Below are 25,680 nucleotides of genomic sequence, written 5' to 3' on the forward strand. Positions count from 1 at the left end.
ATGTAACGGTCCGGTAAGACTCTTATTGTTTTTGTAAAAAGAAATGTGGTAATTAGATTGGCACGTTATGAAAAGATGCTTTGCTCTAACCGCGGTGCTTCATAACTGACACGAAATTCGGATCTTGTAGCTATTCTACCGCATCTCTATAATCTTCGAACACGACCGCCCCGGAATTGCATTTACCAATACCTTGCAATGTCCGCAAGCGATCCAAACTCGACGAGATTCGCTCTAGACGCGTTCAAAGTGATAAGAAACAATGTAGAACAATAGCAATGTACGGTCTAAGAGGCTCACTATGTTGGATATTGTAACATTCACATCACAAAATGGAATACAAGATACGTGCGTAGATTTTCAGCTTCCTCGTAGGAAGAAATATTTTTCATCACATTGTACTGAGCCTTCGTAAATGTTTCACACAATAAATAATGTTTAGTCATCCCATTGCATCGATTTTCTACGGTTCGGTCGAATAATACAGGTCCCGCAATTGAGAGAATTCACTTGAATTAGTGCATCCCAAAATAAATTGCATTAATTACCATTGTACACTGTACGCCAATTCTATTCCTTTTTGCGAAGATAATCGTGCAAACAACGATAAGTACTGCTCAGATATAAAACACCAACTGTATTCTTAACTCGAGTGATTTTAAATAAAGTATTCTTCCAATGTAAAAAAATATTTTTAAAAAAAATTATAATTTGGCAACATAGAACAGTTTTGCTGAAATATTTTAAAATTTAGCTTGATGCAGATAAAAATAATTTTACTAGACCATCAAAATAATTATGTAGGACGCTCAAACTAGTTGCTGGACTGTCATAATTTTTGCGTCGCTCGTTATACATATAATTATAAGTCTAAAAATTATGTTCAAACCTGTATCTAGCTAGCTAAATTTTTAGATACGTCAGTAAAACCCTTTTCTCCATAAAGTAAAAAGATCTTATATGAAATGAAATAAATTATGTAAAATATAAAATAGTATAATATTTTTAATTAAACATAATAAACATAATATAATATTATTATAATGGAATATAACAATATTAATCGTGTTAAATTAGATAAAATATTTTCTCGTCGTTGAGCAAGTCCTATTATCTTGAACTAATATTAAGAGGAATTCGTATAATAAGTTCGGAACTCGAGCAAATTTTAAAAATAAGATGATAGTTTTCGTCACTATGCAATTATTTGTCGTAAAAGAGCAATTTTATCAGCCTCTTGAAATAGGATTCACCATCCATCGCACTAAATCACTGCCAACGCTCATAATTATTCTCGGTTGTCCCAAATTGACCTGGTACCTGTTGACCCTCGAAGATGATTTGCATCAACTTCATGCATACCTATCTATTCCCAAACCGAGTCTACAACAAAATGAAGGCAGGTATTTGGGTCACGACAAAGTAAATGGGCAAATACTAGAATATAATGTTGAAACCAGTAGCACTTGGAATTATTCAGAAGAAGGGAAGGGACTCTTCAATTCCCTAGCAAATATCTACGCCTGATTTAAAAGCGAAGGATTCGCTCGTTTTTTCGCAAAAAATCCCTTCTTTCTTCTCCCAAGGACGACGATTTATGACTCAAATTATTCCTAACGTACCTCGTGCCTCGCCTATAATGTACGCTTTTACACATGCTAGAATTATGTATTTTCAAAAAAGTACAAATAATTTTATAATTAAAAAAGTTTTTAAGAGAGATAAAAATAGTCAATGTAATTAAACATAGATAATATAATTAAAAATCGATGTATTTTTAAGAGAAACATAAAAATGGTTTTATGACTAATAAATAATAAATGAAAAAATATTATATATTTATACATAAATATATATAAAGGCTTCTTCAATATGTAATTTGCATTCAATTGACAAAGTGGCTTCAAGAATGAATAAAAAAACAAATTGCAAATGTAAATCCATGACACTGTTAATAGTGCTTTATAAAATAGTAAAAATAATATTAATATTATATAAATTAGACACTTCGCGAAAAAATTCATAATACGCAGCATCGGCATTCACATTGACAATTTGTTTTCGTTTAATAAAATTTAACTTACTGCTGAATGCATTTAATAAGAACTTGTCTTCTTCAATCTAGTTCGTGTACGTCCCGATAAATGTCTAGTTACATGATTTAGCAGTAAAGTTTGGAGCCTTGCGCGAACTTAGCTAAATTAGCGGCATGTATAATATATCAAATCATATAGACATACGAGATTAATTTTAACCTACTCGCGGACTTTACTAAGCCCAGGATCAACGCGGGCTTAAACTCAATCTCTGTTAAACGTACATTGCAAAATCAGGTGTGATACGAGATTAAAATTGGCATCATTCGAAGTAAATTAATTGTTATCTAAAGTGTAATAATATTACTTCACAGACTTTCTACGGTAATCTCTCGATAACGCCCCGCGGGGGTATCTAAAATATCCAATTAACTCTTGCAAACTAGAACATAATTCTTCGGCACGCTGTCTTAATTAATTAATAAATACACTTAATTAGAAAATTATATTTGCCTGTATCGTGTAACGTAATACAATGTGTCAAATAGCATCAGGCTAATTCGATAAGGTATATTCAAGTCAAGTAAAAAAAATAATTTTAAAAGACAAATGCATGATCACACTGAAGAAGAATGTTTATTTCAATTGTAAGGGATCGTGAAAGTGGTTGTTACCGTGGAAAATGTAAAATATCGCACAACGATAAAATATCCGTACATGAAAAGTAACGTGCAGGGCTGGGTCCTATGCAACTGCTCGATCTATCTGCCAGACTTTTTCGGAGAAACGTTGGGCGCTGTATTTGACGCGAATGATTTAAACGCAAAGTTAACAGAGCAGAATTTACGATCGCGCAACATCCTATCCATATGGTCGATCAATCTTTAACCGTGTTCATCTCTCCTTCCCAAAATTTATAATGGACACGAAGGGAAACCAGGCGATATTTTTCGATCGATCCAGTTGTTGCTTCCATATGCAAAGAATACGGTGTTTTGCAATTCTCCATATTCAGAAATTTTTTTAATAATCTTGTTGAATATATTTTGCAATCGTGTTTCTTTTTTAAGTTTTGCGCGCAACGTCAATTTATCAAAATTAATTTTGGCAACGTGCATCAAATACGATAGCAACTAAACTAAAAGTGTGGGAACAATAAGTCTGGGACTTAACAACTTCGCAGCAATCCATCGCGAATTGCTACACGCGTATAGATAATTTTCCGTACTGTATGACGTAATGTATCACATAAGTTTTATAGAACTAAGGAAAGAAACTCGGACGACGTGATCGATTGACTCAAGCTTTGACACTCGACTCATTTCTTAAAGTAGAGTACTTTGGAGGAAAGAATTGAAAATAAGCGAACGCGCAACGGGAATGAAAACGCCGCGCACATTATTTGAGGACACGGGCTGCAATTTGACGGTGAGCTAATGTATTCCATGAATAAGATATAACAAATTCGTTTACTCGAAATAAACCGGAACACGTGACGACGCATACGAGTTGCGTCATTCCTTTTCTCGTTATTTTCTTCGCTAAAATGTTTGCACACCTCGCCGTTTCCACATAGTTGGAAGATTTAATATTCTATATGCATCGCGTATGTACGTGTAAGAGAGACTGGGAAACCGTCGCCACCGCAAAATGTATAATGTTAATTATCACGTCAAAGGGAAGAAAGCGCGAGTTTAATTACGAATATTTTACTTGGCGTATATATCTTACTTGTTTGCGCTAATTGTGTGCCGGCTCTGTAAACAGATCTCTAAACAGATATCATTAAAAAAAAAAAAAAGAATGTACAATCGTTTGACTGTGCATTCACGATCGCATTATAAATGTGCCACTCACGAAACCGACCGCGTAACGATCGCTCGTATTCGCCGCTTTCACGATGAATAGAGATGCACTCGTATATGCAATGCGCACGGTTTAACTCTTTTGCGACCGAGCACTTGCCGCAGTACGGGCTGTTTAATTTCACCGTATCTCCGTGCTCTGATTGAGCCCTTTTACCATCCGGCACAAAAGCAAAAGTCAGTGGCATTGGAGTACCATCTATTCTTATCCAAGATGCAATGCTAATGAATTTCTTGTGTTAAGTGAGATAATTAAAATATTCTCGAGTTAATATTCCTGTTTATGAAATAGACGAAAAGTTTAATCGGCATTCATTGAAAAGAACTGTATTTCAGAAAAATAAAAAGTTTGCACGCACTCGCGAAATTTTATGCCTATACTAATCTATACTGATTCAAGCATAAATTGAAAGAAAGGATTGACTGAATAATGGCATAACATTTTTAATTGATTGCGGCAGCCAATTTTTGGTTGCGTTAGCCTATCGAAATCCTATATTGGCATTGCGGATAGACTATCCCAATCAAAAATTGGCTGCTGCAACCAAAAATTGGCTGTTGTAGTCAATTAAAAATGCTATTTCATATTTTACCATCTAATTTGTTGCAACAGCCAATCTTTTCATTCGATGTAGGATAAGTATATTTTTAAAATTAATTATTAAGAGAAAAACGAAAAAATGTTAGAATTTTACATGAAATTATCATGCAATAATTAGTAAATGTGATATTACTGTAAACTAATTTAAAGTGTCTGAGAAAGATTATTACAATATTTAAGATACAAAAGATAAGAAAGGAATGTATATTTAGATAATTGGTTATATTTATCTACCGGATTGTAGTTAGCCATTAATTATAAGGTATAAATGCATACATAAGAGAAGAAATTGTACAAGCTAAAGTAATAAATATATTTTGTTTTACTAATCTTCACTGTTTATGTATAAGTAAAAAAAGACGAGAATCATACATCGTAAACGTCTTATTGCAACGCGCGTGGAATATTTCGTAATACTTTTCGCCGCATTCTTTTCGTAATATGCTGAACTCTAATAAAAATTTTCATATCTGAACGGAATGGTCGTTCGGTAGCGACCAATTTCTTTCATGATATTTGTAATCAGGAATTCCACTCAAGTTATGCGATGGACTTATTCCACCAGATATGTGCTAGGAAAATATCCTTGAAAATGCACAGGCCTTAAAAATACGCATAGTACATAAAACTCTGCCGAACATTAATGAGACGTTTCTAGTTTTACGACCATCTTTCCTCTGTTCTGATAAAGCTTTGTTATAGAAGAGTGTTATATAAGATAGAATCTAAAAAATCTGAATCCTAAAAATTGTAAAAATTGTGTTATTTTTTATTCTTTTGCGTACTTATATCGATTATATTTTATACGAAATAATGCCTGATTGCGCACAAATGAAGTTTTAAAAGCCAATTTAATATTTAATAGTCCAGATTAACGTAAAATTTTACATTCATTAAAGCTTTGATTGGATTACAATTAAATAGAAATGCATTATTGCAATTTGTAAAATATCTTTACGTAACGTTCAAGACAGTCTATATAAAATTTTCTATAAATTCGTGAAGATACATCAGAGCAAATTTAACAGTGAGCTAAGTGCATGCACTTCTTGACTGTTGTTTCCATAGTTCTCGAAGTATTTCACAGACTTGCATTGGCTAAACTTGTCTTATAGAATACCTTAGAGATATATACATTCGCAAAAAGAGGCATACATTCACAATGGAACATTACGTAAATGTTCGTAATAAACATTAATATTTAAAATCAACGGTTTGCCTCCTTACGGGAATACGAAGAAAGTGGATGTGAGCCAAGTAGACGAAGGTGGAACATTACAATAATGCCGAAAGTTGTAGCGACGTGCATTATTGCGATACCGATGCAGCAGCACTCCCTTGGGCGGCATATTCGCCATTGCAATAATGTATGACGACACGCCTTTGAACATCGAAACGAGCCTTTGAAATTTACAGTGCAAATTCCAACATCTCGCGCCGCATTATTGCAAATGTCGAATATCATTCCCGACGGAGCATAATACCGAAGTACATTAGTAATATACTGGAATCTTGGAACATCCCTTCTCTTCTCCATAGCTAAGATTAAGCATACGATTGTATTCTGATAATAGCAATATTCTAATAATTTATTGTATTCGCTCAATAATTACAAAAAGGGCATATAAGTATTTTTTACGAAGCTTTTATATAAAGAACGATCTCTCTCTCTCTCTCTCTCTCTCTCTCTCTCTCTCTCTCTCTCTCTCTCTCTTCCTCTCTCAAGAATACAGTGCTAGCCATTCAAAAACGTTTAAAAATATTTATTCAAAAAAGTTAAACATATTCTGGTCCATATTTATATCTTTTCTCGCATTTTTTTGATAAAAGTAAAGTGCGAATATGGACTTTTGTGTGAATCTTTAAACCTATACCTTTTGTTTTAATATAATATTTAATATTTCAAATTTGTTAAGTTGGAGTCACGAATTATATTTAACTAATAAAATAGAAATTTAATTTAAATGTGGTTCTTTTATTTTCATAATAAATTTGATGTATTTAATTGCACATTTTGTAGAAAACGAAAACAATTATATTTATTTGTTCTATCTTGTTTAAAAATAGCTAAAAAATAACACTTTCTACAGTAAATGCAACGTAGAATTAAACATTCATGCGGTGGTGCAACGTATTTCATTCGTACATTTCATAATAATATTTTACAATTTCCGTTGCAATTACCTATAAAAATACCTGTTCGTGTACAAATTAAAGTCTTTTAAATTCTACTTCTATAATAAAAATGTTAAGATTTCAATCTTTCTCGAAATAAAAAATATTTTTCTATACTTATTTACATACGCATTTTTTTCAATTATGATTAATTTCTGTAAAAAATTATATCTTCAGTATTCCAGTTTTTACACAATTTAGGAAACATAATGTGGAAAATTATCATTCATTTTAATCTTTATAATATTACTGGCGTAATTAAGAACCGATATGTGCTCGCATTAAAACTGTTATAAAAGTATCCTTAACAAGAATAAAATCGATCGCAAATTTATATGGACCATGAAAATATGTTGGGATAAGCTAAAGTTGTTTCACGCGTTATTAATTAATTTTACGGGAGAGGGTCTTCGTGAACACAGAATAAAACTCTGCACTTTACATTATCAAGTGAAACCTGCTAACCCTGTGACACATTAACGCCTTCTGCACCGCACTCGGCCTCGAAACTACAGGAATATTAATCAATTTTCTAAACTAAAGGGAATTCTCTCGCGTGAACGAGCAAACGTCAGTTTTTAAGAGCATAATGTAATAATCCCCAACAAATATTCTGCATTCCCCGAGATGTCTTGTTTCCGTACAATTCACTGTTTCTCCAGGGAAACCATGATGTATCGGTTTACTCGACATAAAGTCGTTTGTGTAGAACGTAAATCGCAAGAATCGTTCGCGTATATTTCACCGCTTCTGACGTCATAATCCAAGATGGCTGGTCTAGGTATTGCCGACCCTTAATCTCATAACTGGTAACAACAATGAGATCGAAGAATTCAAAATTACAGCGACGGTACGATTAAATGGAAGCAAATGACTATACGGCTAATATACGACGCAGTCCAAACGAGTCACTTCACTTAAACGATCTGACAAAATCACGCCAATATAATTTCAAACGAATGAAGAATTTTTTGACATCACTTATATGTCACAGCTATATTACTTGTTGCAAATAAAATAATCAATATTATTTCGATTAATGCAATAATAGGTAACAAATAAAATTTGACATTTTCAATAAATTGAAGAGTGTTCGAACGTAGATGAATGATACTGAAAATTTTCAATGTGTAAAACGTTTCATTTTTCGTTTCAAAAATAGCGCTTTAAATGTAATATGTTTGGTTTACAAGAAGCGAAAAATATACATACATCCATTTCGTCATTTGTCACGAGCTGGTTTACTCAACGTCGTAAATGAGTCGACAAATATTATGATTTATTGACAAATAGTAGTTTGCGAGTTATTGTGTACATAATTACGAATTTAATTGCAAATACAAACAGGAGGGTACATTAGCATTATTGTTCGCTTGTAAATTACTACGACTGAAATTTTTCAAGCGATGGTAATCGAGATTGATAGAAGTTTAATAACGCATCAGAGCGGCATTAAATCGAAAATGCAATAAAAAATGACGAAAAGGAATTTAAGCGTGTGTGTTATAAATTATTAAAAAAATATATATACGTTTAGTTTATTAAATTTTAATATTCTATATCACAGTTAAATTAATTTTCGAATTATTTTTATTATATATGTGACGGCACAAAAAAGCTGAAAATCAATGAAAGTGTTGATGACTTTTTTTATTTCTTTGATAGAACGAGTGCAATCCAAATATACTTAACGAATGTACGCAACATCAATACTTTAATTAATTTAATGATACTTAAATATTATTCGTTATTCTACAAAAATCTCATTTTGTTAGTATAATAAAACAGGAAATAAACTTTGAATACATGTATCAAAATTGACGAAGGTACATCTACATTCAATCTTTAATCAATGGATTAATTAATATTTATTGCTATTATCCGATAATATTTTAGTAACGTATCGACAGAATACTGATATGTAATCACCGAACCTCCCCCCCCCCCAGCAAAAAACTAATATGTATAAAGAAACAATTGGAGCTCGGATGAATGTCGACCGATGATAACAAGATTAACGCCTATGCAGGTGTATAGCTGTAGGTGTATCAAACACAAACGGTCGTCAATGGGCGGAAATTTAGCAATATTGGGGATCGTTGTACACAAGTGTCAGTCGCGTCGACGATGTATCTACCCTTGTCTGTCGGTTTTGATTGAAACGACAACATCTCTCTTTTATAGACGCGTATCGCTTCCGCACTTGCGTATGCTTACAATTTGGTTGCGTCCAAATATTGAATCTCTGTATCAAATATACAGCTGCAATTCGTCGTTATGAGTTTTTCGCGCTGTCGGTTTGTCAACCTTACGATTTCGTTACCGCTTAAAAGCCGTATATAACCATTTATAAAATTTGCAGATAATCAATCTCGTTCTCTTTTTTTTTTTTTTTTTTTTACGTAATCTTATAGCCGCATACTTTTGACATATTTCGATATTAGGACGGAGAAATTTTTTAAATTACGGAAGAAATAATGCGCAGAATGCACACTGCTACTATCCGGTCATCCTGACTATGTAAATTCTATTTTCCTTTTTTTCTCATCGATTTGTTTTTCCAATTTTTTTTCCATTATTCCGTTTTTTCTCGCCTATTTTTATCGGTCAAACAACTATACCGTTTTAGCACTCGAAAATCGATGACGCTACAACGAAATTTCTCCCGGATTTGCGGATAAGTTTAAAGTTGCCCCCGTCGCGCACTTCATATATATCGGGCGTAACGCGTGGACCTAATCTTTTGATCCTATAAGCACGGTTCAGCGTGAAATCCTTGGAAGCTGAAGAAGTTAGTTACATGGGACTAATGGAACGCAGTAGGAGCTCTGGATAATGGACGACGGTATGGCATCGTAAATAGTAGGTGCACTTCACTTTACAAGGAAATCTAGTTTTATTTTTGAATTTCGCGCCAGACCTTCTGATAGAAAACAAAAAAAAGTATATACAGAACAACGGAAATTTTCGTGTAATATTCAGAAATTTATGACTTATTCGAAACTTGATTCCCTGCCAAATATTGTATGCATATCCCGCGGTTATTGTATATATTATATGTGCATATCTGAAGAATAAATCATAAAATTATTACAAATGCAAATAATGCAAATAATTATATTAGCATAATCAAAAAGAAATAATATCTATCGTTTATTTTTAGAGCAATAGAATATTCATTAAAGTATTAGAATATTTGTTTCAATGTATATATTTTCCTTAATTGTTACGAAAAATTTCATTTTAATTCAAGCACCTAAAGGTATATTTTATTTCGCTTTGTGCATATTTTATTTTATTAAAAAATGACATATAGATCCTGAATATTAAGACTTCCCCTTTGAACTGTCACAAACACTGTTTCAGAAAAAACTCATCGCTCACTTTTTGTCTATGTGACTGGTCATAAACTTTAAAACCACGTAACCTTTTTACTTCCTCGAGAAGAGATCAGTCCCTCGTTAACGCGCTTTTTTCCTGGCCTAGGGAAAGCCGGGAGAAGAAGAACCATGACGGAGACATCTTTGTCGACGAGATTCGGCCGTTTTAAATCGAAAGCAAACGATCGTGAATTTCGAGGATCTCTACTACTGGCAGCTCGCGATTTAATCGCGTAACAGTTTGCTCGGCTTTTCTTTTCCCAGAAATAGATTTCCGACGTGTCGATTCTCCCTCGTTCCTCCTCGTCCTTCTCCTCTACTTTGGATGCTTCCCCTCCTCCATTTTCCACTAACGGCGGGGAATTTATGGAGTTTCGAGCACGACCAAGAGCGCAGTTTTCTGCTCGTGATAAATGCATCCGCTATTGTGAAATGTATATACACGCGCCTCTCGCAGAGGCTGCTACGTGCGCCTGCACTTTCAATTTTGAATTGGCTCAAATACGGCGAGATTTAGTCGACCGCTTTTGGTCCCAAAGTACAAACGATCGGCGCAAATATTCGCACAATTTCAACCTATTAAGCAACGTCTATTATAATACGCAACTGATCGTAATTCATCGAGCAAATTTTCCTTGCACGATTTATAGTTTTTAAAACGTACGACTAATTAATAGAGTGATATGAAAAAAAACTGCCTCATAAAACTATCAAAAATAAAATTTTATATAGTACAATAATAAAGGGCTCTAAATAATAATAAATGCAATAAAATAAGTTTACAGAGTTTAAAGAGTTAACTGCAGAAAATTGTGCGTAAAATTATTTTATGTACCTAAATAATAATTACATGAGCTTGATATTCAAACCTATTCTTTTAAAATCGAAATTTTGACATGTTTCGGCTGCTTGAGCCATCTTCAAAAATTTCAAAAAATTTTTTAATTACATATGTGACTTCTTCTTAACATAAAACGTTTTATATAAAATTTTATATCAATTTATTAGAAAGAATTTTATTTATTGCTGTCTTTATAATTATTATATAAAGATTATTTTACATTTTTTTATTATTAATTGTAAATTAAGTGAATTGATCACGTCAAAACAAATTCAATAGGTTATATTTCGATAAGTTTTATTAACAATTTAAAAAATCACTTCTCAGAAACTCGACAAATGTTCTTTCTTCTATTAAGTTTTCCTTTTAAGTGTGATAAATATTTTTATATTAATAACATTTTAAAATAGTTTACGTTTACACTTTTTTTAGAAAATAAGAATTTATTTTTCATTTTCTTTCACATTTTCTAAATCCATTCGCACATTTCAATGGTTTTTTTATTAAAATATAAAAATTACTTCATACAACAGGACAAAAGTCTATTTTCCATTATTGAAGTTCGAATTAATTTTCCTTTCTCTCTCTTTGAATGAATAAAATACTTGATTGCGAAACAATGTTTCTACGAGACGCGCGAATTTCCCGTAATACTTAAAATCGTTTTTTCTCCGATCGGCTATTACAGAGACATTTTCACATCATTGTGATTGCATCATTGTGAGAGAAGACGATTTTACAGAGGCTGTAAAATACAATTTTTATATCCTGCTGAGATGTGAATCGCCAAGTAAACGAAATTTCAAGAGTTACTTTACTGACGCGCTTATCACGTTCTACCGATAAATTGTGACTGTATCCATTATTATTGTATACAAAATTTATCAAATTTTGTAACAGTATAAAGGATTAGCTCTTAGTACACACGATAGATCATTCACATCCTACGCATTTCTCTCCTTTGAAATACTAGGATACTTTTATTTAACCTGATTAAATAAAGTTTCTATCGTTTCCTTTCCTTAAATAGATATACTTTACAAATAGATTACTTTTCAAATATTTTCTAAAAACGCTAAAGTATGTATTTTTATTAATTTATTATTAAGAAACACTTATAATTTTTGTATGCTTGTAAAGTGATGAAACCCACACAACTCGGACAACATTATGTGGGATAAAGAATCATCGAAAAATCATCATATTAAAGGTTAATACATATAATATATTCATGCATTTAGTACTCTATTTTGAATAGAATATTTTTATTTTTTTATTATTTCTATTTGTTTATAAAAAAAAATTGCCAATAAAATTCTGACTTTAACGATAGAAGACTAGAATACTCATTGTTTGTTACGGAGATGAATGACATACTATAAAAGAAAATAAACGCTGTCCTTTAAGCTGGGAGTAACCAGTGATCTATATAAAATACGATTTATAAAGCTCTCGTTACGTGCCAACAAATCGATATTCGCGCAATCGATATTCGGTTCCGTTGATTTAAGTTAAAAACGCAACATGGCGTCTACGAAAGTCCGTTTGATTGGCTTTTATTCTTCAGTCGTACAGAAGCGCTCGTTTTTCCTGCCCGCCTTTGAAGTTTTCATGAACAGACATCACGCTTTTGCGCCCTCCGGGACTTTTTCTTCAAACGACGCTGACTGTTAGAAAGTTGGGAGATACTTCTCTATCGTGGAAGAATGATTGTTTTTCGACTCCCTACCGGACGGACATCGAAAAATGGTGATGAGGAAGAGAGCCGTGGGGCGGGACACTTTTTCGTTGCTGGCAGGGAATACGTGGGATTTGCGTCATGTGGTGGGAATAAAACTTTTAGTTCTTGGCAGTCGGCCGCGCGCGCAAAAAGCCATTGTGACAACAATCACTATATATAAGACAAATTTTTCGTATTACCACAAGAAAAATGTTGACTTCCCTCGTGAAAATATATTTAGCCCCTTACATATTTCCGTATATATGATTAATGTTGCAGGGTAGCAACAAGAAACATTCACGTATATGAAAAGTTTTACATTTTAAAAAGTGCCTTGATAAATTTTTACAAAAAAGGAAACTAAAAAATAAGATATAAATCAGAGAAATATGTGATATATCTCTCTTCTAATAATTTCGGAGAGAACGATTTCGCTGAAATATCTAAAGATTTAGTTATATCTGAAAACGATTTTATTGCACCATAAAAATAACTATGTAGGAAATTCAAACATAATGAGCTACAAAAAATGTTGAGCAACGAGTATATAATTATTATTGTTATATATAACAAGTATATAATTGTTATTGTTATATACAAGTATATAATTATTTTAATAGTTCAACAAAATTATTTTTAGATCTGTATCAGATCTTTCATTAAATTTATAAATACTTCAGCAAACTCGGTCTTTCCATGTGTTAAAATTAAAGTTATTATAAATTCGATACAAGTCTTCAATTACAATCAAAATTTTTATGACATAAATCGTGAAACTTAAAAGCAAAATTTTCAATAGAGAAATAAGATAAACTCAGTCTAATTTCATCGAAAATTCACATTCCATTAAATCATTTGTAATTCATCGAAATAATAAAATCGCGCAACGAACCACGGAAAAACAGTGGCTCGTTACGGTGTATTGGCGTTGCTATCAAACGTGAACGCTATTCGTCTGGAAATTCGATCAGTTTAAACCAAATGGCGAGTAGGTTCCTGTGAATTCAAGTTAATGAAACGTTCCGACACTATTGGAAAATTTAATAGAGTGCATACGACTCCTAAGGCAATCTCACCACTGGCATTTGTTGTAAACGCATCTATTTTTTCGCACAACCCCGTGGATTCATTATCAAAGTCGATTGTGGTTGCTCGTTACAATCCTGATAATTGCCGATCGATTGTTCCAATTTCATTGGTTTCGTGGGCTACCATAAACGTGACACCTCGCATATTCTCTTCGTGCGTGTATAATTTTCTTGAAATTTATATTTAACACAAAACTCAATATTACAATTATACTGTAATCGTAGACTATTGAATTTTTTTTGTATTACTAATAATTTCTTAAAAATTAAAAAATTCATAAAAAGAATTTAAGAAAAAATTGTAATATTTATAAGAGAGATTAAATCAGAATGTTAATAAAATTTCATAACAATAAGGATTTTTGTATTTACGATTACATTTGTCAATAATAAAAGTAAATATTTTTCTTCAATATAAAATCATCTATGAAAGCAACGTTTTAACAAAATCTTTTTCCACGTTACCGTTTCAGACGTACGTACGAAAGGACTCTCTCTCTCTCTCTCTCTGACATCCCACAAAAAAAAACCTGCACCTCGAAGTCCATGGAGTCTTGGAGCAGAAAATTGCGCAAAATGGGGACTGTGAGAAATTCTGAAATAGAGATGGAAGTGTATAAGGGGAGCAACCGGCGTTTATCGGCCAGGTATTGACCCTGCGTCTATCAAAAACGATGAAAAAAGCTTCGGATCCGCTCTAACGAAGACAGACTATGATACATTATTTAATCAGATGATAAATAGCGAACACTGAAGACGGAAAATACACTTTACCGCGATGGAGGCTCACGTCGATCAAGCCGCAAACGCAACTGTGGAAAATCCAGTCTTCTTCGATGTACCAATCATATTGAGAGCTATCGTGCTCTGTCTTCTCATACTCATCACTATTGTAGGTGAGTCTACTATACACACACACACACTCTCTCTCTCTCTCTCTCTCTCTCTCTCTCTCTCTCTCTCTCCTGCTCGCACGACATTTACTTTGCGAAAAGAAAATTGTCATTTTTAGGAATAAATATTTTATTTAAAAAATTTGTTCAAATTAAATTTAACAATTAAAAAATTAATATTAACGAAAAGGAACTTTATTTATCTGCTTATTTATTTAAATCCGTATTAATTTAATTTGTCTTAATTTTTAATATTATAAATTCTCTCGATTAGATATTATATTATTGCTAAAAAACCAATATATTTTTATATATTTTTGAAAGAAATTAAAATATTTTTTATAATTAATTTAATATCTATTATAATAGTATTTTAATACATTATTATTTAAAAACGATCTAAATAAAATATCTACATTGAGCGTATACAAATGTATTCATATCCATTCATTTGCTTCTGTATTGAATATTGAAATACGAGCCGATAAGTTAAAATTGAGAAGGACGATATTTCAAGAGTAATATATAGTCCCGCGTTATTCATACCTTTAGAAAAAGTTTATGACACATGTCAATATGAAGGCGGCACCCTTCAAGACTTGCTTTTCACAACTCGGAAACAAGTCCTTAAACAATTTTTATGGACGCGGTTTCTTGCGCGCGGTATTCGCAACTGATTATCACTGTACATGTTCGTAAATCGATAAAAAAATGATAATAAAACCGTAATTGAATAAATAATACGTTATAGGTTTTCTTGTTTTACCGTATCACGGAATATACATTACGTTACGCGATATTTTAACTTTGCTTTTTTAATTCAATGAATATGCCGACTCACTCTTCTGGATAAAACACTCGCGTAATACGAGAACAATATTTTCGACTGGCCACTGGATTGTATTATAAACCACGCAATTTCTCACTGTAATACACGTTATTTATTTCCCGATAATATGAGAGATTGAGAATGTTGTTATACTAAAATATTATGTTAAAATTATGTAACAACGAATAGGGAGAAAGAGAAAATAAGGTATATAAAATGCACTTCTTTCTACACATTCTCTTTTTTATGTTTTATAATTTATTTTATATACTAGTCGTTTAAGCCGATCAAAATGTCAGTGAGCCTCTTAACATCGACTATGAAATATCTTCGGTCTAAATTTTAAGATAATATACGAGTTATTCGATGTGAAAGTTTGAGAGTAACAACACTGATGCATTCAATGATTTAAATTGCTGGTCTGAATTAATGTATTTTTCAAACATTTTTGCTTATAAATATCGTAAGTTTGCAACATTGAATAAAGATTGTAATATCATTTAAATTATTTAAAAATTTAATTTGTTGAGCAATTTCAGAAGTCATCTTTAATGCAAAACCATTTATGTTGATGTAATCAAATCGTATTATAATAAAAATCTAAATTTTATCTCGTTAATTTTTATCTTCTTAATTTTTATATTGTAAAGATTGTTGGTGAGCAATGTTAATATAAGTTATTTACAATAAAATAATCTTTGTGTATTTAAAAAATTTTATAAACGCTGTGTTTTCATATAAAAATTATTTTATTTTAAATAACTTATAACAACATACTGTTCGTTTCTAGCTGTTAATCTCTTCTAATTAATTTTGTATTAAATGAGCTAGTCATTGTCATTATTATTATTTTAAAGTAAGTTACTTAATTATAAAGTTAACGTTAAAAGTTAAGACACTTTTTAATTAATTATCAATGAGCAGAAAGAATGTCTTAGTCAAAGACATTTTGATGAATAGATAATTTTGTTGGCGCCGCTAAATATATATATAATGAATCGACTCATTCGAGCTGAAATCTAAAAAAAAAAAAGGAAAAGTTCGTTTCCTTAATTCGAAGTCGATTCGACCAATTTATCTCTCGTTTTTATTCGAATGCTTCCAACGATAATTACTGAAAATTACCGACCCAATTTTGGCAAGTCATTTTCTTTTGCATGCCAAACTTCCGATCCAATAGTGTCTACGAGGCAATTGATCTCACCTCGATTAATCGTTCTTCTTGCCGTAATTATATGCGATCAAGCCCCAAATAACTTCACCCCTTCCGATCATCGTCAGTATCATCAACGGTTTCGCGGAGACGACCACCCGATGGTAATATGTTAGTGAGAACAATAGCAAAGATCGCTTGGAAAACGTATTAGTTCTCCAAGGCATATAATATATCATCAAGCGTTGACGGTAATCACAATATCCAGTCGCATGCTTTGCGTGAATGGGGTTTTCCGCGAGGCAAGCGAGCTAACACTGTTTTGCGACTTGTATTTACTCAAGTACAACCCTTTCCTGCCATCACGGCTTCACCCCCAAATTTTCCTCAGCAACACCGAGAATAATAGAACGCACTTTAATATTAAAATCTCTGATTAATTATTATCAACGCTAAAGACATTTTAATGTGAGCATAAGGTATGATAAATGACTTTCATGGGGTTCGATAAATATTTGTCAAAGACATCAGCGGCCGGCAAGTATGATTAATATGTCTATAATCATTACGTAAGATATTCCATAATTAGCAGAAAGTGAACACGCGTAAAGTTATTTCCGTCACGTGCTGTTAACGCTAACTTTGATCTAGCTATAGAATTCCGCGGATAACTTACACTATCATTTATTCGCTTTGATTTTTCTTCGATGTCATTCGCCGTCTATTAAGTCTCGCGAAATAAATCTGTGTGAACATCTTTAACTTCCCCGAGGATATATCTCTCGAAAGGGGATAGAGTTAAAAGTTATCGGGAAAACACACAGGTAAGTTTATCGCTCCGCTGTAACGTCGTGGATAGCGATGTAACCAAGAAAGACGCGAAAGAAATCCGCCAGCAGCTGTTGGATACATCCACACACGTACGTGCCCCCCCCCTCCCCCCAGTGACTTGACAAGGCTCGAAGCACATTCCAATATTAGTATAGTTCACTAGCTAACTAACAGTTCGTTGAACATGACGTCAGCTGCCATGAATGTGCCTGCTCTTTCTCCTTCTCTCCCCTGGTGCAGGGTAAATTTTCTGAACGCTTGACGAGGCACAAAACCGTGAATATCGTTGCGCAAATGTGAATTAAATAATCGCCTCTCATCCTCCCCCGTTCCCTCACACAGTAATCACTGCAAATCGAGCGAAACTTCTCAAATGCAGCCGGTTGCACCAACCGCATTCGTTCATCTCCTTCGGGGACGCAAACAGCGGAGCACGTAATTTAGCGCAAAGTTCGCCACTAGTGTATACGTGGAGGTAAATTGACTGTAATCGAACAAATACGTGAAATCAGAAGTAACTGTAATTTGCGAATATCTGATATCGAAGAAAAATAGGTGTCAGATTTCTTTTCCGACAAATCGCAAATTGAAAGAAGAAAATAAAAAAGCGAGAAGACTTTCGATATTTATAATACAAATTGTATAATAATAATTTTTACAGGGAAAATAAAAGCTACTCAATAAACATTGCATAATTTCGAAACGTAAGCACGTATTAATGATATTATTTACAGTATGTACACACCACGTGGAAAGGATATATATTACAGTTTTTATTTGTGTAGAAAGTAAAAGTTTTTCTAGATCATAAATTCAATTAGTGTAAAATCTACGCATCACGTACCATAAAGAAATCAAAGTTTAATTCAATTATATTTTGCTTTTGAGTTACCAGCGTTAAACTTTTTTTTATGAAAAAAAATGAGTTTTATTAGAAATACGCGCTTGAGAAAAACATTTCTCGATATACACATCGTGTACATGATGTTGATAGGCATCTCGTTTGTTCGTAAAAAAAAAAAAAAAAAAATAGCAAGCCGATAGGTTAGACCGCCGACGCGAACTGAATGTGTTACTCTACCTTGCCCTTCGATCGTATAAAGGTTAAACGATGCGATGCGAACACATAACGTACCCCGCATGAAGACGTAATCAGACATTTCCGATAGTTATCGTCTCTCAAGAAACCTGGAGTTGCATTTTCAATGAAACTAGGGGAAAAAAATATAGCCTTAGGTTAAGGGAAAAATATATATAAAGTTACTTAAACAATTACGAGTATAAAAATATAAATCATTTTTCATCATTATATTGGAAAAGATAAAAGTAAATTATGTTACATTTAATTTTAAGGTTGCCGGTGTAATGTCAAAAGCGGATATAATATGCAATTTATTTACGTGTCGCCGCTCTATACATGAAAATAAATGAGTTTCCGCGCATATGACAACGGTCGCGATTGATAAAGCGAACTTGTAGCATTTGCCGTCTACTCCGGTTTTGGTTTATTAATCAATAAACGACCATATAATTCAATTAAAATCTGTCCTATGGTGCGGCAACGAAAACAAGTTATATGACTACACAGTTATTGGATAACGAACCATAACCGCAGTTTTCGGCACGTTTTACAGGTCCACTTTACATCGATCGCGCGTGTGGTCGTGTGAGAAATTCATTTATCTGCGCGTAGACAACGAGAATAAATTATGCATTATTTCTGCTTTGACATGATAAAATTTTAAATTGATATTGATGTTAAATCCATGTATTCGAAGATTATGAGGGACGCACGATAAATTTGTACAAAGGATAAATTTGAAATATCGAATAATCGAACTAGATTAAACGTAATCTAAATCGCGTTGAAGAGTTATATAGTATATAAATTTTTCATGAAAAATCATTTCATTTTACAAGGAATCAAAATCTATAAATAATCTTATCGCCTCAAAATCGTCTATTCTCATATGTAATTATCTTATTCATTTGCCACATTTCCAAAAGCTCTTATTATCCGCGACGAGAACATTAGCTAATATAATTTTTTATTCTCTTAACAAGCTCGTTTGCATAAATCTGATGAATTTTTCGTATCATCTCTCTGCGCGCAATTTGAACAACGCGAAATATACATCTCGACTACCAAAGCGTTAGTCGGCTTTCGGAAAAAAGGATTAATGTTTTCGACGCTTAATACCCCTTTTCATTCTGCAGATTTTTCCGTCGTCCGAAAAAAAAACTGCATCGATCTAAACCACGTTATTGTATGTCGAGTTTATTTCCCAAATTGCGCTCACAACAATGTGTAGAAACCATAAACCGCATATGAAAATGATTGTGATGCAATGACGATTTATTTATAATAACAAAAAAATATTCTAATTTTCTCAATCTATTTAAAAATCATTTTATACAGATATTAATATTTAACACGATGAACTTCTAGAATCTCATAAAATATTCGTGACAATCAAAATAAATCTCGACGATTAATTAGTAATAATTTTAATATTTGTACCATTTCTCTCTCTCTCTCTCTCTCTCTCTCTCTCTCTCTCTCTCTCTCTCTCATACACACAAAATATTGGATGAATTTAATAATTAAAAATTTTAACAATAAATAATTTTTAATTTAAGATTATATGAAGAAGTACTATCTGTATAAAATTGATTAACTAAAATTAATAACGGAATGTAAAAAGACAAGAAAGAGAGAGGATAAATATAGCATTTATTGTAATATTAAACAATCTATAAATTATCCAAATCTACATATTAATAACGAATATAAAAATACCTATTATTCATCATCCGACATATAATACACGATACATGCAAGAAGCATTATAATATTCTTTCGTTGAGATGTCTTTGACAAAAAGCTCGCTAAAGAATCGTGGCGTCAAGCCGAGTTTAGCACAACAGATTAAAAACTGCAGACTGTAAGTTATTTCTTGACAAATAAAAATAAATCATGCACCGCGCGTGTCTACTCACAGCCTTTCCCAGCTTATCCATATAAAGCTTCGGACAGGAGTTTTTTTTATTTAGTACTGCAAATACGCTTTTTAATGGAGTGTGAGAACGAGGGCGCTTAGATCCTCGCCAGTTCGTTGAAACGTCCTAATTTCTCCTTTCTTCATAAAAGTTAATTACGCCAAAGTAAAACGTCGTGCGCACGTTTCTTTTATCTGTCGCAACCGCGGCGATTATACTTTTTTCCGTGGAGACATTCGATCGTGCAGCTGCAGCTGCGGTTGAGTCGCCATATATTTAATACGCGCGTTTCTCATCCGGCTACGTTTGAATTGTATACAAGTGCACATAATCATCGTACGCGGACACTGTATTTGCGGACACGGAATGCGAAACTAATGGACGCGAAAGGAAAGAAACTTGTTCGACATTTATAGAATTGTAATTCTGTCAAACATTTATATCGACTTACGACGATTGATAAAAGAGAGAAAGTACGAATTACATGACTTCAGTCGTTTCTAGAAGTTCAGTCGCTCTCTAATTTAAGCAAAGTCTATTGTCGTTCCCCCTGAGAATTAAATTTAATTAGTACACGTCTAGACTGCGTTATGTAGTCTTCGGAGACTTGGACTTAGTTACTACTTCTTCCAGTTATAAAACTATTGCTTCTCTGCCGGGAATCCAATTAGGACATATCTTTGTAATTAATAATTCTTTTATTTCAAACCTACGCACGAAGTTATATTGCTTTAGTATTTAATGTATTATTTAAAAAAAATTAATATATCGTATTTCCGCAAAAAAGTGACACGTAAAAATTATTGAAAAGAGAAAGAAAATTGCGTATTTTAAGATTAAATATGACAATATTAAACATAACTTGGAGCTAATCACAAATTGCTTGTTTCAAGTTCTCTAAAATTATAATGTAGATATTAATTTTGTTATAGTGTAATGTTACCCCTAAAAACTTATCTTTATCTGTGTCATTTTTCTCCTGTCATTTTTTTTTAAGTATAAATTCAATTTGTATTACTTTTTTTTATTAAAAGCTAATTTGGAACGCAGTCCGTACATAATATAAAATTCAAAAAATTTTGACTTGTGTAACTTTTCTTACAGAGGTGCAGTATACAATCATTTTGCTACAAGATATTTGTAATTTTCATTATTTTATAAGAATACGATGTTTATTATCTTGTGTTACTCGTGTCATAAACAGCGATAACGCGATTTCTTTGCCTACGCGAAAAATCGGATGGAACATCAGTTGCTCGGATAAAATGAGAGCATGAAGTACCGCGATACGCAAAACGGCGTGTACTAGCACGATGTAATATCCTCGTGAATATAGTAACATGGTAGCTTGAGCTTCTATCCACTTCCCTTAAACACGCTTAAACTGGCGGTGGTCGAGCACGTTTACGTAATACATGAATGTAACATTGCGTTACGAATACATGAATTCCTCTACCATAAAGAAAACCACACGAATCTGAAAATTTTGATTACCGTCGAGTTTCGCGATTACACACAATTACAAGTTTAATCAAGCCGTCACGCCAAAAAAGATTGCGCTCGTAATCTACACAAACGGTTTTATTCGTAAATTAATTTTATTCTTGTTGCAAACATTCCAGTTTCTTCTTCATTGCATTTTTAAGAACCAACAGTCGCAGGACAGAACGAATCTCTTAGGAATCGTATTTCTTATTGAACAGCAATTCAGGGACGCTAACGTTTTAAATTTTTAGTAACTTGCAATTTTACGAACAAGGTAATTTAATTCTCTTGCTGTTTAAAAGATTCAGGTAAAATTCGAAGATTGCTCGACTTGCATTCTAAATAGAATTTTTTACGTAGCTCATGGTAAGAGATAACAGAGTGTTTAAAATTCCCTGAAAATTCCCAGATTTTTCAGATATCTTGTTCAAAATTTCAGATAAGATTAGAGAATTAAAGTGCAAATAAACTATACGCATTGAAAATTAGCAGAAGATAGAATTTCCACAAAACTATATCCATCTTTTTCTCTAATTAGAGCAGCAAAACCTACATAGAAGTAGTATAAGAAATATTTATTATAAAATAGTATCAACACTATCAACTACTCTATTCTGTTCACTGTCTTCTGTTGTCAACTTGATATTTTTTAATAAAAGTTCACAAAACACACGAAAGTGTGCGGATGTATTATATATGCTGTACTTATTGCTATACCCAGAGAAAAGTTTCTTCAATTCAAAGAAATGTTTCTTTGCTAGATAATTAAAGAAAAAAATTTCTTTGATTTGAACGTCATTTTTTTTATTTAAACATTATTTTTTAAAATCAAATAAAAAAATTTGATTTAAAAAAATTATGTTCAAATCTAAGAAATTTTGTCTTTACAGCCGTACAGCAAAAAACATTTTTTTTTTAATCGAAGAAATCTTTCTCTGGATGTAATTTATTATTAACATTTTATATTATCAAGAAAAATTATTAAAGTAGCAGAAAAAAATAGAATTTAAAAGTAAAATTTAATCTGAGACAATAACAATACAATTCCTCGAAAAAAACTCTCATTTTCAAAGATAAAAAAAAGAACCAAATTTTTCTGAGTAGTAAACACTATAGGTAATCCCTTGTAAGATTTCGTTATTTGTTTTGGCTTGTTCTCGTCTCAACGATATCGAGATGTTTCTTACTTCTCATTGACTTCCTTCGACTGACCGTCGCATATGTCGTATATGACCGAGACATCCGGTCGACAGTTTCGTATTGTCTCAGAAGCGCGAGAACTCGGTACGAACCGAGAAGCCAAGAGCGGCAATCGGACAATTTTCGTGTAAATGCGCGCACGATCGATCCGATGTGGCGCGTTGCACGCCCGTATAACACGTCTAGGAACGTACGAGTGATTTCGTCTATTCCGAATTTGCGGAACTTGATTGCCGCTATTCAGACTAGCCATCAGGATTGATGGCGACCAGCCCGAATTTGCCCCTTGCAATATCAATTACCGGAACTATTATTAAAGAATCGAAAACGCGACAGGCCGTGAATTCAATTTGCTTAACGACTTCTTAATCTTACGTCATTCAACGTATATTTCGTAAAAGTTACACCAGCGAATCCTCTGACCGCCTTTCATATACCGATTTTGTAGAGCGATCTTAAAAATATTATTCATCGCGCTTACTTTTTTAACTCTTTTTTTATTATTTATTACACGAAAGAACGATTTTGCTGAAGTGTTTAAAAATTCAGCTGAAGACAGATTTGAAAATGTTTTTGTTGAATCATCAAAATAATTAAGTAGAAAACTGAAACGAGCAATCCTATAAAAAATGTAGACATTTTAGCAACTAGCTTGAACATTTTCCATTATTATTTTGATCCCATAAAATTTTTTTCAGATCTGTATTTAGTTAAATTTTTAAATATTTCTGTAAAACCGTTTTTTTCGTATTTAAATATTTGAAGGAATTTTATTTTATCACTTATGTATGTCAACTACAGAAAGAAAGAACTCAAAGTCGATAAGAAAATATTGTTTTCGTATCTCTTTATTCAGAGACAAGACATAGTAGTAGCAGCTATAAAAGTTACAACTGTAGGTGGACGTTTTATATGTAGATTTAATATATATACGAAAAGTTTTGCTGAAGTATTTAAAAGTTTAGCCAAATAGATCTGATAATTTTATTGATACATCAAAATAATTATGTAGAACGCTTAAACGTTCGATGATAAAAAAAGTTTTTAATATTCCAATAACTAGTTTAAATATAATTATTTTAATGGTTCGAACCCAAATTATTTTTACATATATTTCTAATTAAATTTTTCTTCAGCAAAACTTTAGCAAAACTATTTTTTTTTTGCCAATTTTTTAATTACTGCAAAGTGTAAAATAATGTTTTCAAACATACATTAATTCTATACAGACATAAAATTTATATAGCTGTTATCTTTACAGTTGCTACCACTATGCTCTTCTAATTGTTTCTAATATATTATATATATTCATATCTAAAAGAATATTTAATAGGAGAAAAATTAAATAATTAAAACTCGAGAAAATTAACTAATAAAAATCGAGCAATAATTAATAATAGACAAGCAATAATTAGTTACCAAAACGCAAATCAGCAGCAGTTGCCTCTCCCGGTTGATTCATTATGTCCATTTCCTCGACGCTTCACAATGTTCCTGGATACACCGGCGACATACTTTCACTGGAAATAATAGAAAATTAACTAATGAGTAACAGAACTGAGCAGTAGTAATATAGTACAATAATAGTCAAGGAATAATCACTTACCGAAACACCAATGAGTTGCTGTCATCTCTCTCAGTTGATTCATTATGCCCATTCCCTCGACGCTCCTCAATGTTCCTGAATTCACCGGCGATATACTTCCATTCACACTCCTGAATAATAATGCGAAATGCGGGATTATATGACCTGTCCGTGGTACAAATCCGCACGTCAATTCGATACGATGCGACAGAGAGTGATCGACATCGATCGAGGATTGACTACGCGCGTTCGCGCCTAGATTTACTCAGTACTCCCGATATTTCCCGCGTAAACGCTAAAATTCAGGAAACACGTCAAAATGGCGGATGGATCCCTCGCGCAATTCGCGGACGATCGCGATCACCGGTTCCGACTAATTCGCCACAACAACGATCCCTCGCGATGCTCCACTCGACGTTCTTCGATCACGACGATACTCTCTCACGTCCTGAATGATGAAAATCGTCCTCACCATCCTAACCGCCCTCATCACGCTCGTCGGATGAGCTCTTGACAAGCGAAGACGAACAAAACGGACGGCGACAGCCGTTGATCACGCATACACCGAAAGACGCGGTCATTCGCAGCCGTGCGGGTTGACTGATACGACAAAATGATCGCCCATCGTTAAACTCGACACTTCTGATTCTCATTCGTGCGCGGAATTCACCCGAGACGAGTAAAAAAGCGCGAAAATGCGGAGCGATTGCGATCCTGCTGCGCAGTACGTGTACCGATGCCGTTTGACTCGCGAGAAATGTGTAACTAATTTGAACCAATCACGTGATTTGCGGCCAACTTCGCGCGCTCGTGCGACGCGGCAAAATTGTTTTCCAGCACCCCCAATGTCTTGATATGTCGAATACGCGAATAAAATGTTATTGAATAGATATTAATTATTATATTAAACGATTAGAAGAAAATTCAATTATTAATATATTTTATAAGTTTGCATAAAATATAAATGTTATATAAATAAATAAGAAATTTGTTTAAAA

The 25,680-nt window shown here is 32.9% G+C and overlaps 1 protein-coding gene across 2 annotated transcripts in view; it reads left to right on the forward strand.

Annotated features, from left to right (window-relative positions):
* LOC108745949 (5-hydroxytryptamine receptor 2A-like) overlaps positions 1–25,680 on the forward strand; it is a 127,709-nt gene that overhangs the window by 91,387 nt on the left and 10,642 nt on the right. For both annotated transcript variants that reach the window (XM_018482381.1, XM_018482382.1), the window contains exon 3: positions 14,180–14,602. In XM_018482381.1, coding sequence (XP_018337883.1) covers positions 14,485–14,602 — 118 coding nt within the window. In that variant the 5' untranslated portion in view covers positions 14,180–14,484. The remainder of the gene's footprint in view (positions 1–14,179; positions 14,603–25,680) is intronic.

Source organism: Trachymyrmex septentrionalis, unplaced genomic scaffold (genome assembly GCF_001594115.1).
Source record: "Trachymyrmex septentrionalis isolate Tsep2-gDNA-1 unplaced genomic scaffold, Tsep1.0 scaffold16, whole genome shotgun sequence".
NCBI classification, from domain to species: Eukaryota; Metazoa; Arthropoda; class Insecta; order Hymenoptera; family Formicidae; genus Trachymyrmex; species Trachymyrmex septentrionalis.